The 19,988-nt window shown below is 54.0% G+C and overlaps 1 protein-coding gene and 2 long non-coding RNA genes across 3 annotated transcripts in view; 1 reads left to right on the top strand and 2 right to left on the bottom strand.

Moving 5' to 3' along the window:
* The window catches only part of LOC119702545 (protein ecdysoneless homolog), a 118,026-nt gene that overhangs the window by 95,530 nt on the left and 2,508 nt on the right, over positions 1 to 19,988 (top strand). The window contains exons 5-8 of the mRNA XM_038140809.1: positions 17,747 to 17,875; positions 18,023 to 18,148; positions 18,908 to 18,993; positions 19,750 to 19,856. Coding sequence (XP_037996737.1) covers positions 17,747 to 17,875; positions 18,023 to 18,148; positions 18,908 to 18,993; positions 19,750 to 19,856 — 448 coding nt within the window. The remainder of the gene's footprint in view (positions 1 to 17,746; positions 17,876 to 18,022; positions 18,149 to 18,907; positions 18,994 to 19,749; positions 19,857 to 19,988) is intronic.
* LOC119702835 lies at positions 6,467 to 7,946 on the bottom strand. The gene is made up of 3 exons (XR_005257456.1): positions 7,617 to 7,946; positions 7,332 to 7,514; positions 6,467 to 7,131 (listed from the first exon to the last, which is right to left on the bottom strand). It is a non-coding gene; the product is annotated as an uncharacterized LOC119702835 (long non-coding RNA).
* On the bottom strand, positions 8,395 to 9,498 carry LOC119702834. The gene is made up of 2 exons (XR_005257454.1): positions 9,346 to 9,498; positions 8,395 to 8,496 (listed from the first exon to the last, which is right to left on the bottom strand). It is a non-coding gene; the product is annotated as an uncharacterized LOC119702834 (long non-coding RNA).

Raw genomic sequence — 19,988 nt, 5'->3', positions numbered from 1 at the left:
CTCCTGCACCTCGGGAAATAACAAGTGGCCTCTAAGAAGTGACTGTGATGTCAGTGAGCAGGTTATTATGGATTAATCTCGCACTGGAAAGCAGCCTGCACACCCTGCTGCTCTTGTCATCCCCCAGAGAGTTTGGAGGCTGCTGCCTGGCCAGCTCCTGAGTTGTATCTTCCTTGTCAATCTTATCAGCTCCTTGTTTAATTGTAAAAACATCAATAAAATGCAGGGAGCATTGGCACAGGGTCTCAGGACTCACATTTCTCTTCCAAAGAAAGGGAAAAAAGAGTGTTTGTCCCGAACCACAGAGTTAAAAAGTTCATATTATCTACATATACTTTTAAAAGGAAAAGTAGGGAACGGGTTATCAAGGGTTTTATAAGGAAAGAACAAGGTCTGGGGAACAGGACCTGGAAGGTGAGAGAGGAAGGAAATAGGGAGGCAGCTGAGGCATCTTCAGATTCCAGAAGAGAAAAGAAAAGAAAAGAAAAGAAAAGAAAAGAAAAGAAAAGAAAAGAAAAGAAAAGAAAAGAAAAGAAAAGAAAAGAAAAGAAAAGAAAAGAAAAGAAAAGAAAAGAAGAAAAGGCCGGCACTCAGTTCTAGCGCAGGCGGCACGGCCGCTGGGGCTCCCTGCCTGCGAGCACGGGGCGCCTCCTGGCACAGAGGGCAGAGAAGCCTCGGCCCCGGAGCCCGCAGGATGCGGCGCTTGCTGCCCGCGCTCGGCGCCTGCAGCGCTTTGGGCTCCGAGGCGCGTTCAGGTTCGTGCCGTGCCAGCCCCGAGCCGGGCACGGACACCTCCCGCCCGCCCGAGCAGCGAGCGGGGCGCTCCCGATCGCGGGTCCCGCGGTGCCGGAGCCGCTGCCGAGCTCCGGGCGCCGCCGCTCCGCTCCCGGTCCGCCCCTCCGGGCACGGCCGCTGCCGCCGCAGGGTGACGCCGATGTCGGGCTGCCAGGGATTTTGGCCGGTTTGGACAAACGGAGCCCGGGGAAGCAGCGAGACGCGGGGAGCAGAGGAGGCGAGCGAGGCTGCCTGGTCTGGGGCCCCGCACGGAGAACGCGCTGCCGCAGCCCGAGCGGCGGAACGCAGAGTGGGTCGCGAGAAATAGAAACAGATGCTGGGCAGGGAGCCCGAGCAGGCTGGGAGGAACCTTTGGTCGGCGTCCAAAGCACTCATGGAGTCTTTCCAGTGCGCAGCAATCACAGCTGGTGAGTCAGCCTTGCAGGGATGGAGCTTTATTTGTTACTGTTTGTAAATGGAGATGGGCTGGTGGGAGATGTGCTGGTTAGAGGCCTCCTGCGGCACGGTGATCGTGAAATTACACTGTTCTCAATATTTGCTGATATCAGGAGGAGCATCAATAAAATTTTTACATTAGATTCCTGGTGGGCAGACTTTGGCCTATTTAGGTGACTTATTGAGAAAGTTCCCTGGGAAGCAGCCCTTGAAAACAAAGGAGTTCAGGAAAGGTGGGCACGCTGCAAAACAGAGACCTTGAGGGCACTGGAACAGACTGTCCCTGTGTGCCCAAAGATGAGTTGACGAGGCAAACGTCCAGCCTGGGTGGGCAACGAGGCTTGGAAGGAGCGTAGGAACAAAAGGAGGATGTGTCATCTTTGGAAGGAGGGTCAGGTCTCAGAAAGTATTTAAGGGGCTTTCTGCGGTATGTAGGAAAGAAATTAGGGAGGCCAAAGCTATGTTTGAACTTAAAGTGACAACTTTTGTCCTGCATTAACTGTATAATGCTTTTATCCCCAGTTATCTTGTTTATGCTAAATAATAAGTTTATGCTAAATAATAAGTTTTGCATCTTTAAGACTTGTTCCAAGAGTGAAGGGGGGAGAGAAGAAGCTCACAGTTTGTTTTCAGACACTGCTCTCACTCCTCCACATCCCTGCTCCCGGAGTGTGCTGTCTGCAGATGGACAGACAGCAGGACAGAGCTCTCCTTTGTTTTAGTTAGTTTTAGCTAGCTGAGGCAAAGCAGTTCCCTGGACTGTGGGTTTGTTTTCCTTTTCTTTGGAGCTGTTTAAACCTGCTCTGGGCTGAACACCCAGCAGAGCACCGGCTGCTCACAGCTGTGGCCACCGGGCCGGGCCTGGGCCGCGGCATTTCCAGCACTGCAGGGACTGATAAGAGACTGATAAGAGATAAGGGACTGATGGGAGACTGAGTGAGCTGCGCCGCAGCCCGGGGAGGGGGCTTCCCGAGTTTGTCATCTCTTTTGGAGCACCAAGGGGTTTTATTGTTTAATATTGTTTAGATTTTATTGTTTAATAAACTGGGTTTTTCCCACTTTTCTCCAAGGAGGTATTTTCTCTGGAACCAGTTAGGAGAAAGAGCCAATTGAATCTGCTTTCCTAGAAAAGCCCCTTTGGGGGGTCTCTCCCAAATTTGCCCTGAACCAGGACAAATGCATTTTAGTGGTGCCCAATGTGTAGCCCAAGAAAGTGGAAAAAGCCTTTATTGATTGCATGCTGGTTGTGCTTGCTCTGTAGTGGGTTAAAGCAGTCAGTAGCCATGTTGCTCGGATTCGTAATGTGTCTTGGGGTGGAGGCCTTCGTGTGGTTCTGGTCTCTAGACCTTTTTGAGGTTTTAATACCTTTCTGGTCACTAGGATTCTTGTCCCTAACACGTATTTTTACAGTAGAGAGGCAGGAATTGGAATAGCCATTGTGCTGACCTTGGTGATAATGATTTGTGGGGTGCTTACAAAGATACTGGGGTCTGTTCATGATGTGTATGGTTTGTGGTTTCTTCGTCCTGCCCTGCGTTCCAGTTCCAGTAGTATGTTTTGGGAATTGATTAGTACTTGCACCCAGTTTGTTAGAGGAGCAAGGAATGAGGCTTTCCAGCCTTTCCTTTCCTTCTTCTCCTTTGAATCTGGTATGTCACTTCTTGAGAAGGTTCAGTTTCCCCTGAATGTTAAAGAGACAATCTTTCTGGTATTTAATCTGGTAAGCTTCCTCTGTAGGGTCTGCAGCTTCTCTAGAATGAGGGCTGAGATGTCCAGACGGGCTGATGAGACCCCTGACCCAGAATTAGACCCAGGCATGGAAAATCCTGAGTGGTGTGGAGAATGAGAAAATATGGGCCAAACCCGGAAGGAATTCTCTGACCCTATAGACTGGGACTTTCCCTGTGAACAAATTCAGAACCCAGCTGAGGTGGGGAAATACTTGAAAGAGAAGTGCCATGATGACTCTAAAGTGAAAAAGCTCACTGCAGTAAGCTGGGCCCTGGCAGGGAGATAAATCAGCAGCTACCCCAGCCACTCAGGCTGTAGCTAAACCACACAGTGAGCCTAAGCCACTGGCAGTTGCTGCAGGAAAGAAGCACGCAAGAAAAACCAATCGGCCAGCGACCGACGATGATGATCTGGGGAAGGACCCTCAACAGCAATTACTGATACAAAAGCCAAAGTTAAGGCAACTGACACAACATCAGAAGCCACTATTGAGTCCTATTCCCTAAAAAACCTTCATGGCCTAAGAAAGGATTACGCTGGAAGACCTGATGAATCCATAATTAGCTGTTAGTCCGTCTTTGGGATGCTGCAGGCGAGGCTACAGTTTTAGACAACAGTGAAGCGAAACATTTGAAACCCCTGTCACATGATCCTATCATCAACCAAAGAATGATGAGGGAGGCCAACCCTCACAACCTCTGGCACGGGTGCTGGGAAGCGTAGCACAAAGATACCTGTGTGCAGACCATCTCTACATGCAGCAAACTCAGTAAAAGACCACAGAACAAAAAATTCAACGCTTGAAGGAAATGGCAGTAGCAAAAATGGTCTTCTCAAATAACGTAAACACTGTAAATCCAGACTTAATACCATGTACTGCCATAATGTGGTGAAAACTTATATGACTTAAGCCACAAAAATATGCTTCTGCTTTAGCAATAATGAAGCAAAATGACAATAAAGAAACTGTGCTTAATATGGCAAAGAAGCTCCGAGCATATGCAGATGCTGCACATGGCCCAACACATGCCAGAATCGCAGGGATGGAAACACATCTGCAGAAATTAAAAGACAAGATGGAGAAGAATCACAAGAAAAGCAGCAAGAAGATTAAAGAAGACTTTCTCTAAATCTTGGCAGTACAGATGTGAGGTTCTGGTACCCAACGCAGACGTTCCCCAGATGGGGAGGGAAGGTACACCCCACGAGCTGAGCCGTGGTTCCTCCTGGTCAATTGTGGGAAACACCTGAGGAGATGGGATAGAAATCTACTGCTGCTCTGGCCCAACAGGTGCATGAACAGAAAACTTAGAGAGGAAGTACCAGAGGGAACTTCCAGAGGAAAGAGGAAGTTCCAAAAGGGAAGCAGCTCCAGTGGCCCGTAACTGAACTGCCACATATGATGATGATAACAATACTTTCAGCCCTCATAAATAAAACGCCTCTCTGACTGCCTCCTCCTGGATCACAGGGGGCCCATTCTGCTCCCTGACACCATCCACCAGCCCAGGAGGACACTTGGCCTGAGGACAAGCTGTGTTCCCACTGAAGGCTGAGGCAAAGAAGGCATTGAGCACCTCTGCCTTCTCCTCATCTGCAGTTACTGAGTTCTCTCCTGGACCCAAAAGAGAACAAAAGCTCATCTTACCCTTCCTTTTACCATTAATATAGTTATAAAAACATTTTTTATTATCCTTTACAAAAGTTGCCAATTTAAGTTCAAACTGAGCTTTGGCCTCCCTTTTTTTTTTTCCTGCATACCCTGATACCCCCCTTAAATACTTCCTGAGAGACCTGACCGCCTTTCCAAAAATGATACATCCTCCTTTTATTTCTTAGTTCCTTCAAAACCTCATTGCCCATCCAGGCTGGAACGTTTGCCTCATTTTTCAGCACGCAAGGAGAGTCTGTTTGTTTCTCTGTCCTCAAGATCTCACGATCAAGATGTTTTGCAGCGTGCCCACCTTTCCTGAACTCCTTTGTTTTCAAGGGCTGCTTCCCAAGGAACTCTCTGAATAAGTCTCCTCAAAAGGCTACTGCCTGTCCTTGTTTCCTGCCCTCCCAGAGCCTCTTTTAATCAGAGAGCTTCTCACTGACAGAAGAAGCACTAACCGGGTCCTGCCTGACTCACAGACCCTTAATACAGCTGGTTTTTGTCACACCACGGCAGTGTTTACTACTGGTGCAGCATTTTTAGAATATTTCATACCAATCTCTGAATTTTATTCCCTTCACATATCCCAGCCTTTCCCATGATATTTTTTATCCAGCACTGAGACCTGACAGTGCCTCGGGGCAGCTCTTTTAATGTTACCAGGTGGAGGAGAGCAGGTGGGGCAGCTTTTTATTATGTTTATTTTATTCTCTCACTTTTATTGCAGCAGCACCTCACCCGTTACTTGGTGCAGCGCAACGCTGGCAGTGCTCAGAGTCTGTTGTCCTTTGCAGGTCAGGCAGATCAAATGAATCCCAATTGTCGGCGATTTCCACCACCTGCTATTTCTGCCCTCTTTTCCTGCAGGGATTTGACAGCTCCTGGTTTCCTGCCACAGAGCTGGAAAGCAAAATGCCCGCCTGCCCCATGGCCATCCCTGCTGCCTTCCACCGTTCCAGCCTTGTCCCTCTTTCTCTGCCCTTTCCTTGGCACCACTTTCTCCCTGCTCCTCTCCCTGCCAGCCGGCAGCAAAGACATTTCACCCGCTGGCAGCAGCTGCCTCCTCTCCCTCGCTCCCATTTTGCCCACTCGGAGCTCCTGGAGCCGCCTGCCCGCGGAGCCGGAGCCGCCGTGGGGCCGGGAATGGTGCAGGGAATGATGGCAGGGATTCTTGGGCTGGGCCGGGCCAGGTGCCCGGGGCCAGCAGAAGCGCTCTGTGCCTCTCCTGCTGCCCCGGGGCAGGCAACAGAACACAGCAGCAAAGGCTCGGGGCTCTCCAGAAAGGCAGCCAGAGATCTCTCACCCATCCTGGGCACAACAGGCGCGGACTGGGGAAACTGACTGAATTTATTATCAAACAATCCAGAGCAAGGCAAGCAGTAGGCTGCCAAATCCTAAAAACAGACGTTCCCCACACTCTTCTCTCCTTCCTGGGCTTCACTTTGTCCCCACTTCCCTCCCTCCTCGCAACACAGTGGCATGGAGGGATGGGGTTGTTTCCTTGGAAAGACAGGGATCTGCTAAGGAAAGCAGGAGCCTCCCTTGCAGTGGAAAATGTAAAGCCCTTGCCTCTCAGTTATTATAATTCAGAAATTAAGGGGCTCTAAGGCAAAGATGTGAGAATACAAAAAAACTTGTTTTCAAGTACGTACAAAAGCAAACAAACAAAGCAAACAAGCACCACCAAGCAGAGCATTAACCCCAAACAGAACACAAATGCAGTCCACAGTTAATTCCCTGCCCCAAGGAGCCGCTCTGACCGTCCTCCTCCAAAGCTGAGAGAGAGAAAGACAGAGCCAGCAGCTGACAGAGCCTTCTTCACAGGCAGGTGCCTGATGCCAGTAGTGGGAATGCTGCTCAGCACGTGTCAGCTGCTCCTCTTCCTCTTCGAGAAAAGTGCAAGAGTGTCACACTCAGGCCACTTTGTGATAATTTCCAAGAGGCCAGGGCGATTTGGATTTCCCATTTGCACTGGTTGTGTCATGAGGGCACTGCACTCCCTGCAGGCAGCATGGGTGGCAGGATGGATTGCAGAGACGTTTCCTTTGCAGCCCCAGCCCAGCGCTGGCTCTGGGGATGGACAGGCACTGAGGTGACCCTGAGAGGCAGTGCAAGGCACAGGGTGCAGCTGAGGAAGAACAGCCCTGGGCTGCGCTGAGAGGGGAAGCTGGCACTGCCCAGCGTGGAGAAGGTCCTTTCTGCAGCCCCCATCACAGGGGAGCTTGGGCCTTGCTGCAGACATACGGCTGCTCAATTGAGCACATCACACTCCTGAATTTATTCTCAGCCAGGTACACGCACTCGGCATCGCCAAAGACAGGAACCCTGCAGGGAGGAGCAGAGGCAGCGCTGGCTGCCAGGGGAACACCTTGTGCCCCTGTCCGGCCAGGCCCTGCCCGGCTCCCCGGCACTCACCGGGAGCTGTAGCTGCTGCCGTCCCCCCAGTGCAGGCGCTGGCCCCGTCTGCGCAGCCCGAGCCAGTAATCGCCGTTCCCACAGAGGCGGAAGAGCAAATCCTGCCCGGGAGAGAGGAGTGGCAGCTGCCCCGGCCCCTCGGGGGGACACGTGCCCGGGGCTGCCCCCGCACGCCGGGGCTCCTTCCCTGCAAGGCCCCGGCCCGGGGCTGCACCCCCAGCCCTACGAGCCCCGAGCCCGGCCCAGGAGCACCCCCAGGCTGCCCTCAGCCAGCCCGCACCGCCCGCAGCCCCTCACTCACCATGGCCCCCCTCATCCTTGGCAATGGCCAGGGAGGCGTTCAGCTCGGAGCAGCGTTCCTGACCCTGCTCCCAGGTGCCGTAATCCCTTGAGAAGTAGTAGCAGACCCCGTTGAAGCCAACCCAGCCAGGGGGACAGCCCAGAACACACTGTGGAGTGGCAGCTGTCACTGGAGCCTGCGGTGCTGCAGGGGCAAGAGGAGAAGGTCTGAGCATTGCCCTCTGCAGGGAGCAGGGAGCCCGCTCTGCCCCGAGGGGCTGGGCCCAGGCTGCTGCCCCTGCCTTACCTGCCAGCACAGCCAAGGCCACCAGCAGAGCCAGCAGCAGCAGCAGCAGCAGCAGGATCAGCAGCGCCGTGCCCTCGGGATGGCGCCTGAGCCGTTCACCTGGAGCAGGAAAGAGCTGCTGGCTGCCAGAAGCAGAGCCGGCCCTGCAATCTGCTCAGCCCCTGCCCAGGGAGCACAGCAGGGAGCCCTCAGCCAGTGTGGCCCTCGCTCAGCTGGCAGCCAGAGAGCCCAGAGCCTGGGCACGGCCAGGGACACAGCTGTGGGCACAGCCAGGGACACAGCTGTGGGCACAGGCTGCAGCAGGAGAGCTGCACAGCCTTGGGGGCAGCTGGGGCTCTTGCTGCCAGCCACTGATGGGCCCCAGCAGAGCACCAGGCCTCGTCCACACCTCGGGAAACAGCCACACACCTGCCAGCCCTGGCCTTGGGAGGGGACACTGGCCCCTCCCTAGAGGCCCCAGGGGTGGCTCTGCACTCACCCAGGAATCTTCTGAGGTCCCTTTTGTGTTTGTTGCCGGTTGCTGATGTGCCCTGGGCAGCCAGGGGCTCCCTCACTCTCCCATCCCTGGTGCAGAATCCACTCTCCACATCTTCACTCACTGCGCACTCACAAGGGGCATCCCCCTGCTTGTGCCGAGTGGCTTCTTGTGCCTCAGGCAAGAGTGGAACCCCGGCTGCCACCCCGGCTGCCGGTCCATCCAGGATATGCAGGAGCTTCTTCCCAACTCCATGAATGGAACAGAATTCACTTTCCTCCCAGTCACAGCTGGCATTTTTCCGCCTGGAACAAACAGGAGCTTGCTCCCAAGATTTCAGGAGTGCTGATAAAGCGTTTCGGAGCTCGGCCTCGGGAGCAGCTTTACAGCGGCGCTGGTGGCACCCTGCAAGGGACACGATGAGCGGTCAGTGCTGCTGCCGGCCCTGCGGGAGCCCGAGGCTCGGCAGGGCGGTGGCAGCTCCGGCTGCGCTGTCCCCGCTGCCCAGATATTGCTCATAGAAACAGTAGTGCAATTAATATAATATCTATGTATCACTTATGGGAATAATGGTGTGATGAATGTAAAGTCTTGTAGACCTGAGCAAAACATCAGGTGTGAAAAACACTTTTGTGTCCTGAATAACAGTGTAAAGCCATCCATCCACTCACTGACCAACCTGTCCAAGAGATACAACAGCAGTGACACAAACCAGAGCATCCCAGGGCACCAGGGAACAATCACAGAATACCATGTTATAATTAAGGACCACATAGTAAAATCTTACCAGAAGTTGTGGAACAGCAGGATGTAAGCACCAGAAGAAATAAAATATATTGATGTAATACCCAGATGTCATGCTGTTAAGAGTGTGAAGAAGTCAGAAAAAGGAGTTTCTAAAAACCAGAAAGTTCGAAAGAATGTTTGAATAATGCATAATACACGCGAATATACATGAACCTCAGGGATGTAACAGTATAACTATAACACCGTCTGTATACCCAGGTGTGTTCTTTGGCTGTTTGCCTGGAGCACCCAGCGCTGGAAATATTATCCCTTTTTTATCCTATTACTATTACAACCATTATAATTAGTATTAAAGTTTCAAAAACACTAAGCAGTAAATTCTGTTTTCCTCACCAGTGAACGGGGAAACCCGGCACAAGGAACTCGCCAGAACCCCCCCGCCCCTCACCGCGGCCCCTCCGCCCGCAGCGAGCCCCGAGCTGGGGCAGCGCCGACCGCGGGTCCCACCTGGGCTGGAGCCGCCTCCGAGCTCCGCCGCCGCCTCGCCGGGCTCCGGGTGCCGCCGCCAGACGGGCATGACACCAACGCGCCGCTCGCCGCCGCCGCTGTCCCCGCGGGAGCAACGTGGCGCAGTCGCTGCCACTCTGAGGGGAATCCCTCAAACACAGCGGACGGGAGCGGAGGTTGGTGCTGCGCTGCTTTCCTGACCAATCAGCGGGCGGCACCGCGGCCGCTCCCGGCTCGCAAGCGCGGCTCGCATGGGGGGCTCGGGGCCATGCGCGGCCATCTTCCGCAACCCCCGGCCCATCCCGAGCCCCGGGCCGCTCGCAGCTCGGCTTTCCCCGCTCGCAGCCGCCCCTCGCTGCCGCCGGCGCTCTCCCCGCTCCCGGGGCTCGGCTTTCCCCGCTCGCAGCCGCCCCTCGCTGCCGCCGGCGCTCTCCCCGCTCCCGGGGCTCGGCTGTGCCCGGCGCGGCGGCTCCGGCTGCCCCCGGGCCACCTCCCTGCCCCCCGGGGCATCTGCCCGAAGGGCTCTGCCAGCCCCTGCTCACTGAAACCGCACGCTCCCTGTGTTAGAATGCCGTAAAAACGTGTGGAAATGCTTTTCTAAAGTTAATATTGAGTTTTTCCTGAATTCTCTGAGAATTGTTACGGAAGAGATTCAAAGCGGTAAATGCGGTGTATTATTGTTACGTGCAGCACAACACAAACTAATTTCTTTAACAGAAATGCTGATAACGTTTCCCATATGCTATTGCACTAAATACAATCTCGAGAAGCTCCCGGACTGTTGGACAGTTTGCCAAATTCTGCACTGTTGTTTCTTTTGGTACAATTGCACTTTAAAAGGTCTTAGTAAATTTATGGTTCCAGATATGTGCAGCTACCACGGGTTTTTCTCAATATTAAATTACATTGGGTCAAGGTATTTGTCACACTTTTCTAATCCCTCCAGTAAATCCCTCCCTGCTGTTATTTCAACCACGGTTTGTTCACATTTCCAGTGCCTTTTGGTATTAATAGCAGCAGATTAAGTGACATTTTGTAGTACCCAGAACTTTGAAGGTTATTGATTGTTAGTTTGGTTCTGTTTTATTTGAAAAAGATTTTAGTGTCGGTAAGATTAGGCAAAGCTAGATCTGAGAAATTCTAAACTATGTTTTATTACTTGATTGAGTTAATTTTGTTACAAGTCATTTATGTCAAGATGGATTTTTGTCAGGTTTGAGTATTCCTGAGTTTGAACAATGTCAAGTTTCAGTCTTTTTCATTTTAAGCCATTTCGTGTTCTAGCCCAGTTCTATTAGTCAGCTTTTATTCAGTATTAAAGATGTAACTTTAAGTTCTTTAAGCATACCTCTAATACTACTGAGGTGACATTGAATTACACTGCAATTAATTTGAAGTCCTGAGTTAATTTTGTTTAAATATGTCTGTTTACATTGCAAGGTGTAGTTATTTTCTTCTAGGGATAAGACAGGTCCAACTGAAGCAGCAGCGATGAAGCACTGATAAACACCTGCTGTTGGACAGAAGCAGACACAGTTTGCTGAGCCCTCGATCCTCTCCCAGCTCCCACAGGTGTCAGAGCTGCACTGCCCAACAGGATCAGTCACTGGGATCTCTTCTGTTTTCTCTCCCACAGCTAACACAGGACAGTGGCTGCTTGTTCTGCAGGATGCTGTTACCCACTGGAGCTGTTCAGAGTTTCACTGCTGTGGACACATGAATGCTGCAAGAATATTGTCCCAAATTCCTGAGGCGGTTCCTGCTGATCCATTGCTCCCATCACGGGGATTCACTGATTTTTATAACAGGCATTGTTCATAAGGTGTCATTGCCTTGTTTATAACTGGCTTTTCACAATCTTTGGCGTGTCTTTGTGTGACTGTCTACAAGACACGTGTCCCTGTGGGCTCTGTCTGTTCTGCTCTCCAGCTGCAGGTGCATCTCTTTGAACAGGCTGTCTGCAGCCCTTCCCTGCACTGCCTGCTCAGCCTGGAGTCCCTTCCCTTGTTCCAGCAGGGCTGCTGGGCCTCGGCCCAGGGCTGGCTCATGGTTTCCTGTGGTTTCAGAGCTCCAGGATGAGATCCCTGGGCTCTGTCCAAAGCCTCTCCTGAGCTGAGGCTCCTGTGCTCTTTGCCGCCCCTTTTGTGGCACATCCTTGTGGGACAGGGCTGTGAGCTGCTGAGGGCAAGGCTGCTTCTGCTCTGTGGCAATCAGACACAGCCCAGGTATGCTCACAGAAGGGGATTTCCCCCTAATTTAGCCTCCAAAAATGAGGGGAAATGCAGTTTCCCTCTTCAATTTCCCTCAATGAAGACCATTCTGGGGTTTTTCAGACATCTTTTTCAACTGTGAAGGTCCCTTCAAATGGAGGCTCCCCCTCGGTGGAACTCTTACAGTGGCACATCGAGAGGTTCCTCTCAAGGGAAGCCCTTTCAGACCAGGCACAGCGGTGTTTGCCCTCAGCTTGAACCTGAAGATGATGAAAATGGGGCTCTTTCCCTCAATTCAAACAACACCATAAAGGGTTTCTCCTTCCATTTGAACATGAAAAGCTTGGAAAATGGAGGTGCCACCAAGGGAGGCAGCCGAAATGATGAAGAAGTTTGCTTTCCTTCAACTGAGACCCTTCAAATCACGGGTAAATGGGGATCCTCCCCAGTCCAAACACAATTACAGAAAAGCTTTCCCCTCTCCATTTCAATCCCTTTTCTCCTCGTAACCCCCTTTTTGGGGGCTCTGGGGAGGGACTGGGGGCACTTCCCCCTCCTCACTGGTCACCCCTGGGGCTGCTGCACCTTGCAGAGTGCTGAGCAGCTCCCTCCCAGTTCCCTGCCAGTATCCCTCTTCCTGGCAAGCCCCGGCAGGGATGGGGAGAGCACTGGGCAGGAGCTGGGAGCACGATTCCTTCCCAGGGCTCCTGAGATCACTCCCAGGGCTCCTTCTCGCTCACTGCCGCTGCTCCCACTCTCCCTCCCGGTTCCCTCCTGGCATTCCCTGTGCTCCCAGTTCCCTCCCAGTGCTCCCGGGATCTCTCCCAGTGCTCCCAGCGGCAAAGCCCCGGGGGCACAGCGTGGTCTGCTCTGGAAGAGGCGAGGCTCGAGCTGCCAGAGGGAAAACCCGGCTGGAAAAGCATTCCCTGCAGAGGAAGGTGTCTCCCCTCTCTGCGCACAGAGGCAGCTCAGTCTCCGCTGTTGACTCCAAAGTAAGGGAGAAGACGGAGCATGGAGTGGGGGAAAGAAGGGGAAAACCTTCATTTGCACAGTGGGATTTTAACCATCATGCTTACATCTCGAGGAATTGCAGAAACCGTTCTAATCTCAAGAAAGGCAAAGCTTCCTGCATATTTCTCTTGTCAGCAAGAACCCAAGGAAGCCCTCAGCAGCAGGAGATTGGGATAGCTGCAAGGCTGGATTCTGGAGCAGAGGGAGCAGGGTGTGCTCCTCAAAGCCAGACCTTCACCCACAGCAGCCAGAAGGCAGAAAAACAATGATGCAACAAAGCCTTAAAGCAGGGAGCCAGGGACCCAGCCGAGGCCTCTTCAAACTCCTGCAGAGAACAGAAAATAAGGGAGGAGGCAAGAAAAGGCCGACACTAAGTTCTAGCGCAGGCGGCACGGCCGCTGGGGCTCCCTGCCTGCGAACACGGGGCGCCTCCTGGCACAGAGGGCAGAGAAGCCTCGGCCCCGGAGCCCGCAGGATGCGGCGCTTGCTGCCCGCGCTCGGCGCCTGCAGCGCTTTGGGCTCCGAGGCGCGTTCGGGTTCGTGCCGTCTGCCGCGGTTTAGAATGGGAGAAAATTCACAGCACTATTACAAAGCTTTCTGTGCACCCGACGGTCTGTGGAACCACTGAGAAACTAGACAGGCCTCTGTGAAACACACTTGCTCAAGAGGAGAACAGCCAGGAACGCTCTCTCTCCTTTCCGGCCCGTGAGGAGGTGCCGGGCCCCGGCCCCGCTCCCCGCCCGTCTCAGCCAGGCCGGGCCGGGCCCGCTGCCCCGCGCTGCCCGCCCGTCCCCCCGCGGCCCCGGTCCGGCCTGGCCGGGCCCCGCAGCCGCCAGGCAGGAAGGCGAGGGGAGGCGCCGAGCCCTGGGCGGAGCAGGGCTGGCCGCGCCTCCGAGGATCGTGCCCACAGGCTCCTGAGCACCAGAAACTCCTTTCCCGAGCCCGCGCAGAAAACCGACCACCACCCGTGAGGCCGGTCCCGACACGGCCCAGCCGCAGCTCCCGCCACGAGTTACCGAAATAAAAGAACAAGACAAAAACACCAAAGGCAGCGAAAAAAAAAAAAAAAGTTAGGTGCCAGATGGGAGGGAGGAGGAAATGCCTCATTTTAGAGCAAAAATCCTCCTAGAAGCTATAGAGAAAAAACTCTTTTTCTCTCTAACACGTAAAACTGGAGAAACGCAAAAGGGTTCCAATTAGTATCACACAAAAGCCTCCATGCTAAGATCCGGGCACGGAGGAGACCGCGGGCAGCCGCTGCCTCGGCGGCCTCAGCGCAGGGGGGACACGGGGGCACCGGCACAAGGAACTCGCCAGAACCCCCCCGCCCCTCACCGCGGCCCCTCCGCCCGCAGCGAGCCCCGAGCTGGGGCAGCGCCGACCGCGGGTCCCACCTGGGCTGGAGCCGCCGCCGTGCCGGAATGACAGAACCCGGGCTCCGAACACCGCCGCCCCGGGCCCCGCCGGACTCAGCGCGTCCCGGCGCTGCCGCCGCACTTGAATACCGGTGTGGGTGGGGGTGGGGTTTCGCCAGTCGGACCAATCAGCGAGCGGGAAAGCAGCGAATGGCGGCGAGGAGGAGGCGGAGATGAGACCCGCCCCGCGTCACGTCACCTCATCTCATGTCACCCCACGTCACCTCACGTCACCTCACGTCACCTCGCGTGTTGAGGCGGTGGTGCTCCTGCTCCGAGAAAGCCGTGCTGAAAAAAAACTCCGAACGGCAGAAAAGCTCATGAAGAAGCGCAGCCCCGGGGAAGCCGCTTCTGGGGCTCTCAGCAGTGAACGATGGCAGGGATTCTTGGGCTGGGCCAGGCCAGGTGCCCGGGGCCAGCAGAAGCGCTCTGTGCCTCTCCTGCTGCCCCGGGGCAGGCAACAGAACACAGCAGGAAAGGCATTCATTAGCACAGTGGGCTTTTAACCATCATGCTCACATCTCAAGGACGTGTGGAAATCATTTTAATCTCAAGGAAGGAAAAGTGTCCTGGATATTTCTCATCTCAGCAGGAGCCTAAGGAAGCCCTCAGCAGCAGGAGATTGGGATAACTGCAAGGCTGGATTCTGGAGCAGAGGGAGCAGGGTGTGCTCCTCAAGGCCAGACCTTCACCCACAGCAGCAGCCAGAAGGTAAAACACAAGGATCCAACAAAGCATTAAGTAGGGAACGGGTTATCAAGGGTTTTATAAGGAAAGAACAAGGTGTGGGAAACAGGACCTGGAAGGTGAGAGAGGAAGGAAATAAGGAAGCAGCTGGGGCCTCTTCAGATTCGAACAGAAAAGGGAAAAGAAGGGGGGAGAAGGGAGGAGGAAAGCAAAGGCTGGCACTGAATTCTACCGCCGCCGGCACAGGCGCTGTGGTCGCTGCCCGTGCACACGCAGCGCTCCCGGCAGAGAGCGCGGCGCCGCCGCCGCCATCGCGCCGCTCCTCCCCGGGGCGGAGCGCGGCCCCGGCGCGATGGAGGCGCTGCGGCGGCCGGCGCTGCCCGAGGACGCGCTGCGCTCCCGCCTGTCGGCGGCGGCGGGCCCGGGCGGCGAGGCGCTGCTGCGGCGCTGCGCTGAGCTGGCCCTGGGCCGCTCCGCCCCGCTCCTGGCCGCCTGCGTGTGGCAGCGGCAGCCGCTCCGCCTGCGCTCCGTGCCGCGCCGCGGGGAGCCGGGAACGGGCCGGGAGGCGCGGCGGGAGGAGCGCCCGGAGCGGGGCACGGTGAGGGGAGCCGGCGGCCGGGAACCGGGAGAGTGTGAGGGAACCGGGAGCGTGTGAGGGGAACCGGGAGAGTGTGAGGGGAACCCGGCGGCCGGGAGCTGAGGGCGTGTGAGGGGAAACCGCGAGAATGTGAGTAGCACCAGACTGCCGGAACTGAGGGCTTGTGGGGGAGACTCGGCGACCAGGAACCGGGGGTGTGTGAAGGGGCCGCGTCCGGCGGGCTCGAAGCGGAAGCCCGTGAGGGAAAACCGAGGGCGTGTGGGGGGGATCCGGCGGCCGGGAACCTGGGGCGTGTGAGGGGGATCCGTCGCGCTCGAACCGGGAGCGTGTGAGGGGAGCCGGGAGCGTGTGAGAGGAGCCGGGAGCGTGTGAGGGGAGCCGGGAGAATATGAGTGGGACCATGCTGCCGGAACTGAGGGCTTGTGGGGGAGACTCGGCGGCCGGGAACCGACGGCGTGTGAGGGGGACGCTGCGGGCTGGAACATGAAGCCCGTGAGGGAAAACCGAGGGCGTGTGGGGGGGATCCGGCGGTCGGGAACCGGGGGCGTGTGAGGGGGATCCGTCGCGCTCGAACCGGGGGCGTGTGAGGGGTGCCGGGAGCGTGTGAGAGGAGCCGGGAGCGTGTGAGGGGAGCCGGGAGCGTGTGAGGGGAGCCGGGGCGTGTGAGGGGAGCCGGGGCGTGTGAGGGGCACCCGGCGGCTCCGCAGACTCTCGGTGTCACAGCACGGGTTCAGCCAGTGAGGCATCTGGTGCCCCCTCCCTGCTGCAGCGGGGCCATCCCCGAGCACAGCACACAGGATTGTGGCAGCAGCAGGGTCTGGGATATCCGCAGGGAGGGAGACTCCGCAGCCCGTGCGGACAATCTGTTCCTGTGCATGGCGCTGCTGAGCCGCCTCTCCTCTCTCTGCCCCGTCCAGGCGACACCCCGGCGCACTTGGGCGGCACCACGGTGTTCGGGGATAACGTGGAGGATGAGTGGTTCATCGTGTATCTGCTCCGGGAGATCAGCAGGGAGTTCCCGGGGCTGGCAGCCAGGTGAGGCGGGTCCTGCTGAGCTGCTTTGCTGGGAGGGCTGCCGAGGGGCAGTGCCTGGGCTCTGAAGGTCCTGTCTTAACATTGCCCGTCCTGGGAGGTGTTTCCCCATGCCGTACACCTGGAATTGTCCAAGGGCAGGTTGGATGGGGCTTGGAGCAGCCTGGGCTAGTGCAAGGTGTGCAGGGGTGTTGGGACCAGATGATCTTTAAGGTCCCTTCTAACCTTAGACTTTCTGTGGATTTATGAATATTAAAAACTCCACCAGACATGGATTCAGAAGTGTGCTGTTGTGCTCTGCAAGGCTTTTCCTGCTAAATTTCCAATTTCTCCTTGGCCAGCACTGATGATGGCAATGGAGAGTTTCTCTTGATAGAAGCAGCTGATTTTCTCCCCAAGTGGCTGAATGCTGAGAACAGTGAAAACAGGGTGAGTAAAACTTGTGTACACTTGGCAAGGGGGCCACAGTGGGCTTTCATGTAGCAGCTGGAGTTTTCTCTTGCACCTCTAGGCAAGGTGTCTGACTGCCTCTGAAAACCCAGAGTGCTGCCTGTCCCTTGCTGTTGCTCCCTTCAGGAGCACTCCTGTATCCACCCGAGCTTTCAAGCTCTGCTAGAACCACTTGAATTGATTTTTGTTTGTTACCATATTGTGGAGTGTTTAGGGCAGAGGATTTGCTGCCCTCAGAGCAGGGAATGCTCAGGGCTGGAGTGTGTCTGTCTCTGTAAGGACACAGGCTTTGTCTGGTACAGGTGAAATAATGAGCAGACACCTTCACCTGGATATGGATGGCTGCTAATGGCAGTGGATTGAAATGGAGATCATTCATTTGGTTATTTTTCCCCCACTCTGAGATTCTTCAAAGGGCTGGAACACAACACCAGAGTCGATTGCAAGTGTGTACCTGGAGTGTCAGGCTCGTATTTCCCTTCTGTTTGAGGGAGCAGACAGAGTGAGGGAGTTGAGAACATTGCACTCAGGGCTTTTCTTAGCATCAGGAACCAGCAGAGGTCGCCTGTGGCCCCTGAAATAATGCTTGTTAATCCCGGGATGCTCTGAAGCAGTTGGGTTATGCTGGTTCTCCTGAAGCACTTCTCTAGTTGAAGAGAAACGTGTAACAATTATTGTTGTTAAGGAAACAAGATCTCTTTGATGGAACTTGTTGCAGTTAAAATAGGAATTTTACCGGATATCAAGGATTTTTCCTAATGTATTTAGAATGACAAACGTTTAGGTTCACTTGGGGATTTCAATTTGGAACAAACTTTGTGAGGCCCGGAAAGGAATTTACAGAGAAATCTATCTAGGATATACTTTGAGTGCAGTCTCAGGTCCTGCCTGTCATCTGGGTGTCTTCAAGCACACTCTGCTGAGCCTGGAGGGAGTTTGGTGCCTGTGCCAGCGCAGCCACGCTGCAGGGAGTGTTTGTTTCTGCTCTGCTGTTTCAGGTGACGTTCACTCGGTGTTTATATGCCCAGCTGGTGCAGCAGCAGTTTGTCCCAGACAGACGCAGTGGATACACCCTGCCCGCCCCATCTCACCCTCAGTACAGAGCCCACGAGCTGGGCATGAAGCTGGTAATGGTTTTGGTGCACTTTGGACTTGGTTCGTGCATGTGCAGGGAATGAGTCCTTGTCTGGAAGTTGCCTGCTTGTCCAGAGAAGTGTGGGCAAAGTCTGTCACACCTTGAGAACCTCTTGTTGTTGTTGCATCTTTTATTGCAGGCTCATGGCTTTGAAATGTTGTGCTCCAAGAGCAGTAAAGTAGCTCCTGATGCCAGGAGAAACGTGTTAAGCGGTCCTCTGTGGGAGAGATTCCTCAGGAGCTTGAAGGAGAAGGAATATTTCAAGGTCTGTGATCATTTGTGTGCCTGTGGCTTTTAACCATGCCAGGGAAAATACATTTTCACCCTTGAACTTGTGTGAGGAGTTGCAGTGGGGCAAGAGCCTGAATCCTTATCTCTGTGTAAAATGAATCAGTGTCTTTAAAGGGGACATGTGCAGTTTGTTCCCCTTTGAAAGTAATTTGTTTTGGGAATTAAAAATGAAAAAGCAAGATCTGGGGATTGATACATTCATCTAGAGCAAGGGGAGGAATACACTGGAGTGAAGAAAACCACCAGATGTGATTGTGTGGGGTGGAACTGATTTCACTGGCTTCCATTTCCTTTCCACCCCTCTAGAATCAAATGTTCTTCAAGGTCCATACATAACACCATAGGCCTGTTTGGGCCCATGCAAGTGTAGTTTTTATGTGTGTGTGGTTTTTGTGAGTTCTGGGGGTTTTGGTGAGGTTTTGTGGGGTTTTTTTTTAAGATGCCTTTGACTACTTCTTTGAAGTTAATAAATTGGACATAAATTGAGTACTTACGTGAAGGATATAAAATTGGACAACTTTCCTGAGATTCTTATGTTAATACACTTTAATATACTCAAATGTAGGGATGCCCCTTTGCTGCACTGAGTTCCAGGTGCACATGGCAAAGAGGTTTTGCTTGTTCTGGTTCTCTCAGCATTTCTGTGTCCAACAGTCATCCTTGGGAAGCCTGCCTGTGAAGAGGAAGGGCAGGGAGAATTGTTTGGGCTCATGCCTGTGGCTTGCATTAATAGGGAGAAATGGAAGGCTCAGCCAAGTACCTGGAACTGTTGCACATGGCAGAAGATCACTTCCAGCAATGTGTTGCTGTGCCAGAAAGGTGAGAGCTGCTTGACATTCATGAGTGTCACAGACCCTACAAATCCTTTGGCTGACCTTTGAAATCCTCGCTACAAACACCTGCACCCTTTCCTCCATGGCACATTTAACAGGGGAGCTGTGGCCAGGACATACAAGTACTGATTCCTCTGGAATACTCCCCTGGGAGCAGTTCTGGCTTGAGTAACTCTTGATCTTGGTTTAGTGAAATGCTGAGCTCTTCCAAGTGGATTCCAAGTGGGGGCTGCAAAGCATTATTTGCTTGCTTGACTGTACAAAGTGTATAGAAGTGTCATTGAAAAGCAGTCCCAGGGAATAATAAATACAGGGTAATCTGCCTCCTTTGCTCAAGGAGCTGGCTGTGGATTTATCTGGAAGATCAAATCCAGAAAATAAATCCCTACAGAAATGTCTGAGGCTTTGTCAGCTCATAATATCCTGACTGTTAGTGTTTTGACTTTCCAGTCTGTGCTGTTTGGGATCTGGCCATCTTAGTATTTACCAAGGCAAATGGAATGTAAAGGAAAAAGGGCCATGACCAGTGGCTTTGGCGCCATCAGCTGGGAATTGCAGGGACTGACTGTGTCCTGGTTTGGCCAATACTCTGGGTAGTGCTCTGGTACTTCCCCCAGGTGCATTTCCCTTTTTGCCTTCTGTGTTTGCACAGAAGGAAAAAGGAAGAATTCAAGTGAAAACCTGAATGCAGAGCATGTGATCCCATTGAATCCATTGCAGTGAATGGAATTTTTTCTTCTAGCTGTGATGAAGTGAGCCCAGGTGATGAAATCCTGACACTACTAGAGACAACCCCCATTGATCTGAAGGAATTTGAGAGAGAAGCAGCTTGTCTTCCTCCAGAGGATGGTGAGCTGGCTGGGGGGAATTATTCCCATTGCAGATGATTATTTGCAGGGGGAGAGGGGGAATGCTGACAGCTGTGAAGGGACAGCAAATCCAGCCTTCATTAAGACTCAACACAGGATTTGCTCTCCCAAT

This window comes from Motacilla alba, chromosome 6 (genome assembly GCF_015832195.1).
Source record: "Motacilla alba alba isolate MOTALB_02 chromosome 6, Motacilla_alba_V1.0_pri, whole genome shotgun sequence".
NCBI lineage: Eukaryota > Metazoa > Chordata > Aves > Passeriformes > Motacillidae > Motacilla > Motacilla alba.
The sequence above is the reverse complement of the archived record's forward strand: the minus strand, read 5'-3'. Positions and strand labels throughout refer to the sequence as shown.